This window comes from Rhinolophus sinicus, linkage group LG02 (assembly GCF_036562045.2).
Source record: "Rhinolophus sinicus isolate RSC01 linkage group LG02, ASM3656204v1, whole genome shotgun sequence".
Taxonomy (NCBI): Eukaryota; Metazoa; Chordata; class Mammalia; order Chiroptera; family Rhinolophidae; genus Rhinolophus; species Rhinolophus sinicus.
This window is the reverse complement of record NC_133752.1, coordinates 185,377,930-185,394,499: the sequence shown is the minus strand read 5'-3', so window position 1 is coordinate 185,394,499 and position 16,570 is coordinate 185,377,930. Positions and strand designations below refer to the sequence as shown.

Here is a 16,570-nt window from a genome sequence, read left to right as displayed (position 1 = left end):
GAAATATCTCGAATGATGCTGAGTGGATATGGTGGACAGCCAAGGCCTGAAAGCTAGACTCCGGACTGCAAATTCTGTGCTCTTTTCACGATGGCAAATGACCACATACAATGATATGAACAGTAAAATATGTCACCCATTAAGAAACATAAAGTGGGTAAAGTGTTACATTACAACGCTACCTTAGAGGGGTCTTTGTGTTGTCCCTCTTCTGGGATTCTTTGAAGTTAAACAGCTTCTAACAGAAACCCAGCCGCCAGCCCATTTCACTTGAGTTGCCTTTGTGGGTTTTTTCCCAAAGCTTTTATGATAATCACTCAAGCCAGAGATTGATAAGAAACTTAAACACTTATATTACCAGGTTTCCTTATCTCTATCCACATCTACCTGAGTTAGAACTGAAGTCCGGTGATATTGGAAATACCTACTCATACTATTTATCTAAAGCCAAACTCTGACTCCCCAGTGCTAGAACTAGCACCAGACTAATACTGTACTTTTACTCAAAGTCGATTGTGGCAGGTCTGATAATTGCCAATTACATTCACGCGTCTATTCTCGGGGCTGCAAAGTCTACTGGATACTCTACCACAAAGGGGTCTAGGAAGGAAACATCAGGCTTTCCCTTTTTATTTAATCTAAAAAAAGAAATTTAACTAATGTTCAAAATATGAATTAATGTTAAATGTGAATGGATACAAACACCCCCATCTAACCTGTCATATCAAGTTACGTGCCACTTAGGAAAACTCAGGTATCCTAAGGAGGTGGAAAGCCATAAGTAAAGGCACCCCAGTGGCCACCTCAATAGTCTGAGTATATTTTAATGGATCACTATTTACAACTGAATCAGGAGTAGATTTACAGACTATATTATCTACTTTCCCCTAAACTAATCCTCACAAAATGGAATTGAGGCTTAAGGAAATCCCAGCCAGGAAACCACAGCTTGGAGATATTACTCACAACACATGCACATGAGAAAATGGCATTCCTTTCCCTCTGAGCCTCGTTCATAGGCCACATCATAACGTAGAAAGGATGGCAGAATCAGAGTTGACAACGAATCGGCCAATAGAATTATCCAGAAAGTACCGAACATGTGGCTTTACAGTCACTTTTTGTTAGAAAGTTAGAGATATCTTTATCCTGGATATTTAGCTAATGGCAGTGATATGTATAATCTATCAACAAAATATGTTGGGGATAGCAGCTCAAACATGCTTTATCAATAGGGTGTGGTGAGTACTATGGATAGTTACTCATCATCCATTCCACCTCCTTTCGGAAGGCCTTTATACTGTCGAGGCTGGTAATTTAAAAGCTGTATTTCCCAGGCTTCCTTGAAGCCAGGGTTTTGGATGTGAATATGGTTCCCCTAAATAGAAGCACTTACTCAAGATTTAGAAAGCAGACATGAGTGAGAAGCCACCTTCCTCCCTTCTGGGTTGTTTGCTGCTGGCAGACATGGTGATGGGGACATGAGGGGGTTTTGCAACAGCATTACAGGGTCTGCTCTCCATCTTTGTGGGGATTGAGTGTCAGCTGCAGTGCCTCCCAATTCTGGAGTTTGGATTTCTGATCCCTGCTTCTGAATGTCATCAGTTTGTTCTTGGACTCGAGTTCCAGGGATGGTCTTAGAGGCAGCAGGAGCCCTGGTGGGTCAGTTTTGGGCAGCCATGCCAATATATGTCTGTTTCTAAATTATTACATCTACTACTATTAACTGGGACTCATTCCTGGAGGCCCAGCTGAGAGCCATACGCCTCCAAGCCTTCCCACCAATCTTATTAGCACCAGATTCCTTCCATTAAATTCCTTTCTGCTTTAAATACTTTCTACTGCCTTCCGTGAACCTTGACTGAATCCTAGCAGACTAGGAGCAAAAGGGGTTTGGGAGACAAATGGAATAAACCACATGAGAAGCTGTCTGGACATGAAAAACCAACCTGGCTCTTCCCTCTGGGCTCTGTGCATATTGGTGAGGTGGGGACAGGAGCAGAAGAGGTGTCTCTGAGAGTCACAGTCATGCGCCGTGTGAGGAGTTTTGGCCAACGATGGACCACATATATGACCGTGGTCCCGTAAGATTATAACAGGGCTGAAAAATTCTGCCTAGTGACCTAGTAGTCATTTTAACATTGTAGCACAATGCATGACACACGCATCTGTGGCGATGCTAGTGTAAATCTACTGTGCCACCCGTCATAGAAAAGTATAGCACACACAGTGATGTGCAGTACATAATACTTGGTAATATAATAAACAACTATGTTACTGGTTTATGTATTTACTATACTATTTGTCATAATTTTAGGGTGTACAAATCTTTCTAGTTATAAAAAAATGTTTGCTGTAAAATGTAAAGCAGGACGCCACGGTACGCGGGCAGCAGCCTCTTACATCTCGTGTTTACTGTGTTTCTTGATTGCCTCATTCTGTTGTGCTTAATTTAATCTCATGTTGTTCCATACATGTCGTGTAGCCTAAGTGTACAGTGTTTATAAAGTCCACAGTGTACGGTATGTCTTAGGCCTTCACACTCACTCACTCACCACTCACCCCCCCAGAGCAACCGCCAGTTCTGTGAGCTCCATCATGGTAAGTGCCCTATACAGGTACCATTTTTATCTTTTATGCCATATTTTTACTGTACCTTTCCTATGGTTATATATGTATCCATACACAAATACTTATAGTACAATTGTCTACAGTACTCAGTACAGTAACATGCTGTACAGGCTTGGAGCCCAGGAGCAATAGGCCACACCACACAGCCTCGGTGTACAGTAGGCTGGACCCTCTAGGTTTGTGTAAGCGCCCTATGTGATGTTCATACAACCACGAAATCGCCTAACGACACATTTCTCGGAACATAACCATCCTACCGCTAAGGAGAACAGACTATATTTACTCTTCAGCTTCCTAAATACCTCTGGACCAAGCTGAGACAGAACCTATCCTACCCCCTGCTGAACTGAAAGAGGAAGGAAGAAGTACAAGTAAACAACCAACCACAATGCATTTCCAAAAGGGGGAGTGAAGAGACATGCTAACGGCCATGAGAGCTCAGTAGCCTTGCTAAGAACCTAAAATCCACACTGGTGATACTTTCCCCTAGAAATTTCTCTTGTCTATTTCTATTTGAACTTCCAGGGTCAAGCCCCGCCCCCCCTTCTAACTCTTACCAACTTCATCAGTTAATCAAAGAGAAATACTAACTGCAAGCGTAAGGCTCTGAAAAATACATGCAAATTTCCCAGGCAGAGCAGAAAAGACTTAATAACGGCCTGCAGCATGCCCAAGCCTTTGGGAAACAGGTGATCACGGCTAACCTGGTCCTTCCAGGCCCTCAGCTGGAGCCTGCATCTTACAGGAGGGCCTTTTTCATTGCCTCTACCGCGATTACTGGAGTGTGCCATGGTGTACAAAAGGTCCTTTCACAGTTTACACAGGTGCTACTTTATGTTGCACTAAGAAAGAAACAGGCTGCCCATCAAAGGACAGCATCGTGCTAAGATGCCATCAATTACTACAGACAAATTGCGTAAGCACAAAAATGTGAAGAAGAAAAAATGAGTGTCTTAGAATCAATACAATACAATAACTCATGGGGTTAGGAAGTGGGGGAACCCCACATGAGGACCCAGGTCTTCTACTCCCAAATTATCAATCCATTCACTCTCTATATTTTTAGTGAGTGCCCACATAACATCGGGGGCTACTTACTGTGGTTTTTGTTCATGAATGCCAGGGATTGCACCCTGAGCATTTTAAGAGTTTCCCAACACAAGCTCAGTTAACATTTTCCTTAAATCTCTTCTGATTTGTACGTTACTGCTTTAAAAGTGGAAAACAGTCTAGTGGGGGGGGTCCAGGGGAAATAGGATTTACATCATTTCCACCCGTCCCATGCCCCACCACCACACTCCCCTGTTCAAACCCCTCCAGGGCTTCCCATGCCAGCCCCAGTCAAGACCAAGGCCCACACCATCTCTCTCCACTTCATAATCTTTGTCCGCTCCGACACTCAGCGCTGGCCGTGCGTGGTCCCACCTCAGGGACCGGACTTGTGAGGCTCTCTGCCTGGAACCTCCTGCCTAGGACAGACACACAGCTGTTCTTTCACTTTCTCCACTCTCCAATGTCAGCTTATCAGTGCCATTCCCTAATTACCTCTATTAAATTGCAACCTCTGCTTCTCACATGCCGCCTCCATCTTCCCCACTTTTGTTTTTCTCTCTTCACACCATCTGACATGCCATATATTTTACTTCTGCATTTAAAGTCTGGCTACCCCACTAGAAGGCAAGTTCCATGAGGGCAGAAGTAAATGTTTGTGTGGTATCCCCAGTGCCTACAACAGTATGTGGCACAGCGGAAGAGAGAAAGAACTCTGCTCTCAAGTTTTGATCAGTCACATTTGGTCTAAAATGCATCAAATTACAAGTTCCAGGAATTTTTGATGAACAAATCAGATTACTCAGTGATCTCATTGGAAGAACTGCCTCCCCCATTACTTGTGATAAATATACATAAAGATGGGGTCTCAAAATTCAAGAGAAGAAAACCTAAAAAGAGAAAAATGAGTAAGCAAAACAACTTCGTTTTTCTCAGAATCTGAAGCAGCCTGTTGGCAATGACTTACTTCCATGAGAGCCTTTTTCAGGGAAAGAGTGGTACCTGCATTTGTAAACCTTTGATCTCCTGTTTTTAAATGTCTGTGCTAATAGACCTGGTCCTAAACAAAATGACTTTTCAACCAGATATCTATAAACAGAAGCCACCTCTGCTGAAGGATGGATACCCTCACTCCAAGCCCCACAGAAATCCCCCAAATGCTCTCTGGTGCCTGATCACTTTTTTCACAAAAGGCAATGAAATGAGGACTCCTCAACAGTGGCTCTAGCAGTCACAGGAAACGGCCTAAGTGTATCTGTGTCATCTGAATGCAGCTATGAAAATGCCCCACTGAGGCGCTAACATGTAAACCACACGGTGATACCCCATAGTGGAACTGGCTTATTCTTCAGTTATTTAATGCTGTTTTCAAGATTCATAACAGTCTCCTATTTGAGACCCTTCTGGCACCTTTTCAAAGGAAATTTCAGATAGATAACATCAGAACAGCCCCTACGAATTGGATGAGTCCAAAGTTATTTCATGTATAAGCAAAAAAGATTTTTAAATTTAAAATTAAATGTGTGTGGCAAAAACAACAACAACAACAACAAAAAACACAATCGGACTGACATCCAGCAAATGGGGTGGGGGGTGGAGGTATGTGCAAGTCTAAAAATTGAAAGGGTTGTGGTTAAATTTTCTGTCTTTAAGTTTAATAACTAGTCACTCTGATGATGTGTTTGTCTCAACTATTTTTTTAATATACGTGTATTCTATAATAGAAAAAAGTACCAGTTGCCTCTGGGTGGTAGAATAAGGAATGACTGTTTCTCTTCTGTACTTCCTAAATTTTCTAAAATGAGGATATATTATATTTATAATTAGATTAAAATTATAATACAAAAGCCTTTTACATTCAATCTAATCAAGAGAAACTTCAAAGGGGTAACCCAAGAAGTCTTTAAATAAAGGGTATAACCTTTCAATACATTCAACCAAAGCAAAGAAATCCCAGGCAACAGTGAAAGTAAACATATCGCAAAAGGAAAAAAAATTTGCAATGAAAGGAAGGGAACCGAGGAAAAAAGGCTTTCTCCTCCGCAGGCTTCCTTCTATGAACAGGAGCTTTCAAACAAAACCACAATCCTACGGAGTAAAACAACAGGAAGGTTCAGAGGAGCTGTCTTCACACACTGGGCATAAATGCAGCCCGGGGGCCGCTCAGCTCGGACTTGTAGGACACAGCTCCGTCAAAGCCCCGCCTGCGGGGCAGGTATGCAGACAGCTTAATGGACCATGCACCTTCACAGGATGCATTAGCTGAGGGACTCAAGCCTGTGCAGAAACCACAGGCATATGTTTCCATCCGCACTGACTTCAGGAGCAGTTCACACCCACAGGTGTCCATCCTTGGGATGGGTTTCTTCAGGTCCGTGGGCTAAGGCTTCCCCAGGACCCAGGACCCTGAGCAATGCCCCAGAGGCCTCAAACCTGGAGGTTGAAAATCAGGCCACGGTGTAGATCCCAGTCCGGTGCATCATGAATTTAAACTGAATCCAAGTCTCAGGGGATCTCAGAGGCCAGGAAGGCAGGGAAGTGTCCCCAGTGGACAGAGCCAGACTTAGTGTGATCAGGCATGCGTGGCAAGGCTTGACACAAGCTTCCAGAAAACCAGAGAAGCCAGTCTTCTCGAGTTTAGCCACTTCATGCATTCATCCAGTGAATATTTTATTGAGAACCTACTATGTGTCAGGCACTGTGCAAAACATAGGGATTCCAATGGGGCCTATAACCTGGTCCCTGCCCTAAAAAACAGTCTTAACAAATATTAACTCAGAGTGTCAAAGTTCTAAAGAAAACTGCCTTACTGACTGACAAGGGCCACTTCTGCTGAACCTTCCAACCAAGTTAAAGACCAATTACTCAAGTGTACAATGAATTAGAAAAGCACAAATGACAATGGACCCCAGATTAGATAGAATCAGAGGAAGCGATACCACCCCCCAGCTGTCTCCTTTTATTCTTTCTCACCCACTTCACACACTCCCGCTTTTCTCTAGCCACCAATGAAGCCAGGAATCCATTTCTTTGGAGTACTATTTTTCTATCTCAGATATAAATATTCAGAACTCCAACCAGAGGGCTCCAAATTTTTAGCAACACAGTCTGCGCCATGCTGTGGTCCCTTCTGCCTCTCCCAGGTGATCTGGAGAGACGAAAACTGCAGAGCCAGGCTAAACACTCAGCTATTATTACCCTAAACTCTACGGAGAAGCAAAGGTTGGCTAACTTTTAAAGAAATTCAAAATGGTAGGAAAAAATTTAGCATCAGCCGCCATCAACAGTGGAGTTTTTAAAAATGGGGGTAAAAGAAAATGTTTAATAGGGATTTCGAAGCATATTTTTGTGTCCCATATAATAAACCATTTACATGACGTTCTCGTGGAATTACATGTAATTCAAAATCAGGAAGATTTTCAATTGAAATAGTTGCAGTTCTATATTCAACAGAATGTACTGAAAGTAGCATTTGCTATGGACTGGGAAAAAATACCAGGAGAGCACACTTAAATAGATGTGAATAATAAACAAATGCCATTTCTTGGGAGGAAACAGGACCAGGAAGGGAAGCAAAAGGTTGAGAGCAGAGGGTCAAAGGCAGAGGATCCATATCAGGACAGCCTTACAAAAAGATTCTGTCCCTGGTCCCAAAAGACTAGACTGAAAATGGCTAACGCCACTTTCAAGTCAACTTAATATTCTAACTAGAGCTGGAAACTTTTAGCAAAGTGCCAGTTACAAATTGGAGGTTTCTTCCTGGTATCTCTGGCTAGAAAATTACTTTCTAATTCTCACACAGGGAAAGAAAAGCAAAGGGTTCATGAACACCACGGGTAATAGTAGTATCAGTTAGTATTTCACTGGACAACAGATACAGAGAAGTTGAAGTGCATTCCCGCTGAAGGCTGATATTTATCCGTGTTCCAGGCATTTCTGCAGAGAATTACCTGGCATGTTATGTCCAGCCAAAACCTTAAGTGGCCTACGTACATCTCTAGAGTCTAGACCAAAGCATTCACTCCTTTGTTTAAATTGTTTGAGCCCCCAGTGTATCTGCACACCACCCAGTCCCCCAGCCCTCTGGGCGAGGTCTGGCCTGGTCTCCAGGATACCACTGTCTGTCTGGTCCTGCCCGCTGCAACCACCCCCTGGCTGCCGGAATGCAAGTGAGGTCCATTTTTAAATTCCCTTAGAAGTTTCACAACCACCGGTTTGGGTGAGGTGACAAACACCGCTGTAGTTTGCTGACATGAAACTAAAAATACCCAGCTGCAAACAAAAGCCATCTTTTACAAGGCTGGCTCGGATGTCCTGAGGTTACAAGTGGTAGTGTCAGACTATATCCTTGGCAGCGTGGCCGCCTTAACAACTGCTCCTCCAGTGGGGCAGAGGGGCCATTCTGTCCCCGCGCTGTCAAGGAATCTCGCAGCCTGCCTATTTGATGGAAAGAACAGCTTTATTCCTCTGCCATCCACCCTAACACAGGATAGATAAATTCGGGGCTGCGTCTGCTGAAAGTGTTAGATACACACTGAAAGGAGAAGGAGGGAGTCAAAAAAAAAAAAAAAAAAACAACCCACAGCAACCCGGTTTCCCTGGAAGGAAGCATGTTTCCAGCTCCCTCCTCCTTGCAATTATAAAAGCAAATTATTGCTGTCACTGTACTGAAAAAGGCAACTCGCAGGCGTAAAAAATGAATTTCGGGGTCAATGTGGCCTAGCTGGGGCCTGCTGGGGGGAGGAGGCGCTCACGGCTGAGGCGGGGGGCGGGGAGGGGGGGAGCAGACCACGTTACCCCGGAAGCCTCCTCGGAAGGTTCTACCTGTTGGGCTTCAGAGGCAAACTGGGAACCCCCAGCCGCGGCGCTCCAAGGCGCCGGTCCCTCCCCAGGTCCCAAACTTTCCTTCGCGCCCCCTCGGAAGGAGCGAGCCTCGGCTCTCCCCCAGTCTATATTTCAGATGTGAACGTGTCTAAACCACCGGGGGCTGGGGGAAGGGGATTAACTCCCACACCGCGCGGGAGACTCCGGGTGCCCGGAACCCAAAAATGGGGGATGCAACCTAAAGGTCAGCCCAGATCCCGACCGAAGTTTCCTCCAAAACTGCGGTGGCCAAGGCGTGACCCAGGAGCTCTGGGTCCCCAGCGCAGGGTCGGGACTAGGGTGGGGTGGAGTGTTGGGAGCAGGCCCAATGGCACTAGCCGCAAGGTCAATGCGAAGCCGGGCCCCGGGGGCAAACAGCCAGCGCCAGGCCCCTTCACAAGCCTGGTGCAGGGGTAGCGCCCGGCACCCAACCTCTCCCCACACCTGCTCGGCGCGGCGCCGAGCCCGGGACACGTGGGAGCCTAGCCCGGGGCTACCGAGCTCGCGGCAGGGATTATTCACCTCGCCGGGGCGCGCACCCTTCGCCCCGGCTCCCCCAACTAGAAAGGGGCAGCACGCCCCGGCGCAGGGCGGCGGGCTCTCGGCGCCTCTTTCATCCTCAGACTTCAACCAGAGCTGGAAAGGAGTTTCGTTCTCTTCAAACCGACCCCCAACCCCCAGCAGCTTCCCACAACCTCTACCTTTCCCTGCTACCTCGCAGACGGACAGGCAAGAGACACAAAGAAGAAGAAAAAAAAAAAAACTACCGCCCCTCCTGGTCCCATCCTCCGGCCGTAGGCCGGAGGAAGCAGAGGAGGGAGCACATCTTCCCTCCTCCTCATCCGGATTCGGTGGCCCGGGCAGAGCCGGACAGCAAGGAGCCTCGAGGTGGCCGAGGGAGAAGAGGTAAGGGTGGAAGAGACAGAAACCAGGCAGAGCGAGCGAGCGAGCGAGACCGCGAGAGAGAAGAAAATATCCAACAAAACCACGCTAACGCGCCCCCTACCTGGGTGCAACATACTTTGGAAATAGAAGATGACCAGGATAAAGGATCCCAAGCAAGTGGCCAGCACCATCCGGCAAATTCTGTTCATCCTCATCACTTCCAGCAGCGCCGGCTTCATGGCTTTGTCCTGCCTGCGGGGACCCGGGTGTCCGGGAGGCGCGCCCGGGGCGCAGGAGCGGGGACCCCGCGGGCGGCGCGGAGCGGAGCCCGGGAGGAGCAGGGCAGGGCTGGGCAGCGCTCGGGAGGAGGATCGGGTTGGCTTCGCGGCGGCTCTCGGAGCCCCCAGCCCCGGGCAGGGGTGTGGAAGACGCCGGAGTTGCTCTGGAAGTGCGGAGATGCGTGGACCCGCCGACTGCGCGCTCCGGCTCCTCCTGCTGTTCCTCCTCGCCTCTCCGCCGCCGCCTCCACTCCTGCCCGCGGCCGCCGCTACCTCCTCGCGGGCCGGGCGGCTGGGGTGCGAGCGGTGATGGTGGTGCCGCCGCCGCTGCCGCTGCGCTGGCCGCTGTAGCTGTGGGACGAGCCCCCTCCCTCCTCTCCAAAGGCTACTTCATTGCGCTCCAATGATCTATATATTCCGGGGCTGGGTTTTACCAAATGCAACTCGCAGCCCCCGGCGAGGGGAGGGCGCCAGCGGAGAGCCGGGAGGAGGGAGGGACCCGAGCGCCGGGGCGGAGCGTCGCGCTCCCCCCGCCCCTACCCGGGACTTGGTCGCGTCCAGCTGTTTCCCGGGGAGTGCGGAGTGCCCGCCGCGCTCCCGCAGGGTCCCAAAAGCCCTCAGTCCCCGATCGGGCTCGGCCGCCGTCTGAAGGTTGTGTCAGCGTTTCCATGACAAAACCTGGAGGAAAAAAAAGACGAATAAAATCGCCTCGGTGCTGCCACCCACTCGTGCGAGCGTTTGAAGAGGGCAGTGGCGGGGAGAGTGTTGGGCACCGGGAACGTGACAAGGTGGCGGGGAACTTGCCCCTCGCCCCCAGGGAGCGAGTGCCCCTTCCCGATTCTCAGAACAGAACTGTTTCATTTTTTTCTTTCAAACGACAGCCCAGCTTGAGTGACGTGTCAGAAGGGGATTAAAGAGGCTGACTTCAGGTCAAGGTTAGGGCAACTACGCAACCCTTAGGGTTCAAGCGACGGCTGAGCTTTCCCCGCGATTTATGCAGAGTCTCTCACACCCACCCCCTCAACAGGGCAAAAGGGGTTAGTTGGCTTCCCGAAGGGTAAACCAAACTCCAAATTGCACAGGAGCGTCAGCTGGGTGGATGTGAGAGTATGCCCCTTCGAATTCACTCTCATCCAAATACAACTGCTGGAAAAACCAAGCCGGCCTCAGTATTGGAAGGTAAATGGAAAGATGGTGTTGCTTTCTTGTATTGTGTGAAGTGATTGAAAATGTCCAGTACCATACATTTAGGTTGTTTAGCAATCAGTAAAGTGGATGCAGGCAAATAGTGTGGCGGTTCCCGGCTCACCTACCCAGGAACTAACTGGAGAAATTCAGTTACTACAGACCACTTATCTACTACCCAGATTCCAAGACCTACTTCTTCTGCCCTTTGTGGTTTCTGTAAGCAAAGAGTTAGCACTGTCATATCCTTTTATTTTCCTCATAAATTTTACACAATGTTATTAAAAGTTAAAGCATTATTTAAATTCTAACAATAATATATACCAGGAAAAACATTATTATAAAGACTAACTTTTGTGCCATATTATCAAATCATTACTACTATAGCTTAATAATGAAATGAGATAATGTGTCTCTCAGTGCCTCTCACATCATAGGCATCTGACAAATACTTATTGAATCTGAATGTAATGGGCCTTATCCTCCTTTCAGTACCTCAGAGACACAACTTGCAAACAGATAGATGCAGCAAAAACCACCTCTACAAACTCAGTTCCCTTCCCCCAAAGTTTTCCTCCAGCAGTTGCAATGTAGGGAAAAGGAACAAAGTCAGCAGTAGGCTTGCCTTTGATTACAGAAGACAATCAATTACAGCACAATATTTATGTAGCCAGTTTATACTGTTTTAATCTGCACTCACTTGTGAACAAGTTGCTTACTAAAGGCACCCGATCTGAATAAGCTCCAGTACAAAGTCATTCTCCAGTGATTCCCCCACAGGAGATTGAATGGGAGCTGCACGCACCCCACCCCACCCCCCAACCAAGGCAGGGGTCCCTTGCAGGGACCATGGCTAGATGAGCACTTGCAGCACTTTGCCTGGAATGTCCTGGTTTTACAGAGCAGGGAGGGGAAGGGATTCACTCCCAAGTCACCCACCTGGTCTCTCCCCTTCCAGGGCAGAGACCACACTGTATCTATACAAAGGCCTGGACATGCATAAGGCAGTCTTGGAAGTTACAGGTCCAAGGAAGAGGTCAGATGTCAAATCCTTGGTGGGCCATGGAGAGTTGAGTTGGCCCACACGGTGGGGAAGGATGGTGAACCATGCCCAGCATCCATTTTTGCATTCCCACAATCAGGAATCAGTCCAAACATACCATAAGGGGTAAGGTTCTGACATATAAACTACTACCTCTTCCAAGAAGCCTGCCCTGATTTTTTCACCTGAAGTGGCCTTGTCCCTCCTCTGTGCACTGAGCACTAGGTCCAAACCCCCTGTTGAGTCACTGTACCCACTAGGATGAGTTTTATTCATCTCTGTCTCTAGAGCATGGTGACTGGCATCTGGCAGGTATAAATAAGTCAGAGATGGAGAGGTGATGCCTTCTTGGGCTAGGAAATTCAATTAGATCACCTCTAAACTCTATGGTCATGGTCAGGGGTAATGGTCTGTGATGCTATTGTTCTATGTACATCGGGGCTGAGGGGAAAGGTTCTATTTCTTGTCTCCCACGTCACACTGTCAACTTTCAAGCACAAGTAGAGTCAGTTTTCTTTGCAGTCCTATCCTAACAAAACTATTATGTATTTTATGCACGCTACATGATAAATATTGATCAGATAAAGGACAGTGTTGACTGATAAGACTGCGAAGAAAGGAGAAGATTTGATATTTAAACTTTGAAGAGAGGGAAATGGAAGTCTGCCGAAAAAAACAAAATCAAGCTTTTTGTTTTCCTGATGCACCAGTCAGGACAGGTGAAGTTATGCTGCAGTAACAAACAAGCCCTAACTTCCGTGGCTTAAAGCAACCGGGGCTCCACCACTTGTCTGCTGTGGGTCAGCAGAGGGGCTGTACATGTGGTAGAATTCAGTAATCCAGCCCAGAAGAAACACATGTCACTCCTGTTCATCATTTATGGGCCAGAACTACTCACAAACTGCTCCACATCACACCCAGGCCAGGAAGTCAGAGTGCTAAAGTATGGGGGGTACAATCTCCCTGGCTGCAACCCCCAGTCCTTTTCTGGATCTTATTTTCCCTCATTTTTTCTAAATTCTGTTTCACCTCAAGAGCTTCTGCAAATCAGCACCATACTTATCGCGGGAACTGGCTGAACTCCAGTCAGTCATTAGGCATGAAACTTATGCTCCAAATTAAACATGAAAATGAAACTGGGGCCCATCTATTTCAAAGCCTGGTGTGGCCCTGAAAATCATGTTGAGGAGGAAGTACTATTCATGTTGATGATTTTGGAAAATTCATGGGAGAGGAAGAAATGGATGCAAAATCAGAATTCCACCTTGTGTGTGCCATCAGCAGTGAACAGACAGATATTCACTGAGCCCTCCGGTACCTGCAGGCTGAGTGATAGCTCTTCCTGCAGATGGTGACTTCAGTGCACTGTCTTGTTGAGATCTTGCAGGACTGGCATCCGTGCCCCTTTCCACACTTGGTGGAAAAGAGAAGTGGGCCTGGGCACTGGCAGACAGAGAGTTCCTTAGCATCCTTGGGGAAGGGGGCCGTGTCTTCTGCCAGCACCAGCCAGGGGTCCCAGACTGGCTTTTCCAAGGACTGGCTTTGCCCATTCGCATCTCTCTGGCACCTCCAGCACAAAGTACACTCAGTTATCCAGAGCACAGTAAATATTTGTGGAGTTGAATTAAAAAACATTTGCCCACAGCATGTGGAGATCTTAGGGTACAAATTTTCTACAGGTAGGTAAACCACAAGTACACAAGTGGGTTACTCATGACAGCTCTGAGAGCAGGCGTTTCTTCTCAGGCTTTTTAGAACAAAGTGGGGAAGACAGAAAGGAAGAGAGAAAAGGATGGAATGGATAGAGAAAGAGAAGGAAGAAAGAGAGGGTGGGAAGAAAATAAGGGAGAGGGAAGAGGGAAGAGGAAAGAAATATCCCTAATAATTCTGTTTCACTTTCTGATGCTGCCTTTGTCCCTCTGCCCAGTTGAGGCCCAGAGTCCCCTCTCCCTCCCTTCCTGAGCAAAGAGGGCTGTTGGACCTGGACTCTACCCCATGTCCACTTCACCTGCTCCCAGGTGGCCTCAACCACCCTGCTGTCTCTACTCCCTAAGTTGCTCATCCCTCTCAAGTATCTCCTTACTGGTGGCCCCTGGCCAACTCCCATCCAGATGCCCCAGAAGCTCTCCAGATGCAATCAGATGACCTCACTCCCCCTGTCCACCCAAGTGCCCTTAACTAAAACGCAGTCATAGTGGGAGCCACCATGTACACGTGTCTCTCCAAGGCAGGCCATGCTCTAGGTACGATGTATTTCCCTGGACCAAAATCCTCCAGCTGGGGCATTATCCTCTTACATAGGAGGAAACTGAGGCAGAGAAAGGTGACATAGCATACCTAGGGTCCCACAGTGATGTTGGCAGATCCAAGGATGGAAAGCCAGAAGCCAGCCAGCCAGCGGCAATGGTGCCAGAGTCCCTTCCCTTCTCCTTTCCAGACTGCCAGTTGGGCTGAGGTCTCAGACAGATCAGATGGACCTGTGTGATCTGAGGCAGGTCACCTCACCTCTCTGAGCCCTATTTTCCCCACGTATAAAAGAAGGTAGCCAAAGCTGCTTTGATGAACAGGACGCCAGAGAGGATGGTGACATAGCACTCAAGGACTCAGGTGCCTTCACTGTTTTTTTCTCTTTTGGCCTCTGCCTGCCCCTCCACACACCCCTGTGACTCATCTTTCCAGGATCCCAGCCTCTTGCTGCTCCTCAGTTATTACATTAGCATTTCTTCAGCACACTTTGACATTCATGGAGCAGTAAGTTATTGAAATATTCATTCGTGTTTCTTCTCCTGTACCTCTCCACTTCTCCACTCCTTCCATGAGTTAACACAAGCAAAAAGAGCTGCCATCTCCTTGGTCCATTGATAAACATGAGGTTACATCACCTAAAAACCTCAATGGGCCTGTTTGATCTTCTTATTCACTAAGGACCTGACTGGATAATCAACAAAATGCAAATTTCCACAGCCCTCATCACAGTTTCCAGCAATTATTTGTTTAATGTCTCTTTTCCTTATGGTCTCTAAGCTGTATGAGGGGAGGGCTGAGACGGTGTATGCATCGCGTCTAACATGGCAGTGTTAACACAGGGCAGTCTAGAACTACCAATTAAATGAATGGTATGATTGTCACCTAGCAGCTGGCAAAGATTATAAAATACCGATGATATTTTCTATCAGTACTCCGAATGGCGTAGGGAAAAGAGAACCCTTTTATACTGAGGGTGGAAGTGAGACTAAACTGGTACAATTTTTACAACATTTGTGGAAAGTGATCCAGCAATAACTTGACAAATATCGCTCAGTGATTGTTGAGAGAGCTGAAGCATTCATGTACACAGCTGTGCTAAAATCACCTCAGTGTCTGACAATTAGGGATTAGTCAAAAAAATGATAACACCTGCATGCGATGGAATACTCTACAGCCACTGAAAAGGAAAATGACTAAATCAGTTCAAGATGTTGCTACACAGTGTGTAGATATGTTCTTGCTTTTGGATAAATATAATTACATTTATATACACATATACACATTTTATACAACAAAGTATTAACCGTAGGTATTTCTGGGTATAAAGAGGTTTTTTTAAATTTATTTACTGTATTGTCTAAGTATTTTTTTAAAAGCACATATTATTTTTAAAAAGGAAAAATATATGGCTATTTTTATTTTCAGAAGAAAAAATATTCTGTCTAATAAATTTTTTTAAAGGTTATTGGGGTGACAATTATTAGTAAAGTTACATAGGTTTCAGGTGTACAATTCTGTATTACATCATCTATATATATCACATTGTGTGTTCACCACCCAGTGTCAGTTCTCTTTCCATCACCATATATTTGGACTATATTTCTTAAAATCTTTCATCAAGGGGCCGGCCCGGTGGCTCAGGCGGTTAGAGTTCCATGCTCCTAACTCCGAAGGCTGCCAATTCGATTCCCACATGGGCCAGTGGGCTCTCAACCACAAGGTTGCCAGTTCAACTCCTCGAGTCCCGCAAGGGACGGTGGGCAGCGCCCCCTGCAACTAAGATTGAACATGGCACCTTGAGCTGAGCTGCCGCTGAGCTGCCGCTGAGCTGCCGCTGAGCTGCCGCTGAGCTGCCGCTGAGCTGCCGCTGAGCTGCCGCTGAGCTCCCGGATGGCTCAGTTGGTTGGAGCGCATCCTCTCAACCACAAGGTTGCCGGTTCGACTTCCGCAAGGGATGGAGGGCTGTGCCCCCTGCAACTAGCAACGGCAACTGGACCTGGAGCTGAGCTGCGCCCTCCACAACTAAGACTGAAAGGACAACAACTTGAAGCTGAACAGAACCCTCCACAACTAAGATTGAAAGGACAACAACTTGACTTGGAGAAAAGTCCTGGAAGTGCACACTGTTCCCCAATAAAGTCCTGTTCCCCTTCCCCAATAAAAATCTTTAAAAAAAAAAAACCAACCTTTTGTCAAAACCTTATTCCAGCCCCAACTTCCTCCATGAAGGTTTCCCTAATTACTTCAGCCCATAGAAAGATCTTCCTGCTTATAGGAATTAAGCCCCTCCTCTATCACTTAGCACTCTACACTGTTATATACAGTTGTAATCTTTCAGTTGAGCCATGCCGTATCTCCTGAGCCACACTGCGTAAGCTCATGAAGGTTG

At 47.1% G+C, this 16,570-nt stretch overlaps 1 protein-coding gene across 2 annotated transcripts in view; it reads right to left on the bottom strand.

Moving 5' to 3' along the window:
- Nucleotides 1-10,354, bottom strand: part of CHST11 (carbohydrate sulfotransferase 11) — a 254,568-nt gene extending 244,214 nt beyond the window's left edge. Inside the window, exon 1 of one of the 2 annotated variants that reach the window (XM_019728467.2) lies at nucleotides 9,551-10,354. In XM_019728467.2, coding sequence (XP_019584026.1) covers nucleotides 9,551-9,668 — 118 coding nt within the window. In that variant the 5' untranslated portion in view covers nucleotides 9,669-10,354. The remainder of the gene's footprint in view (nucleotides 1-9,550) is intronic. The other variant, XM_019728468.2, reaches the window with a different exon arrangement.
- Between the last annotated feature and the right edge of the window lie 6,216 nt (nucleotides 10,355-16,570).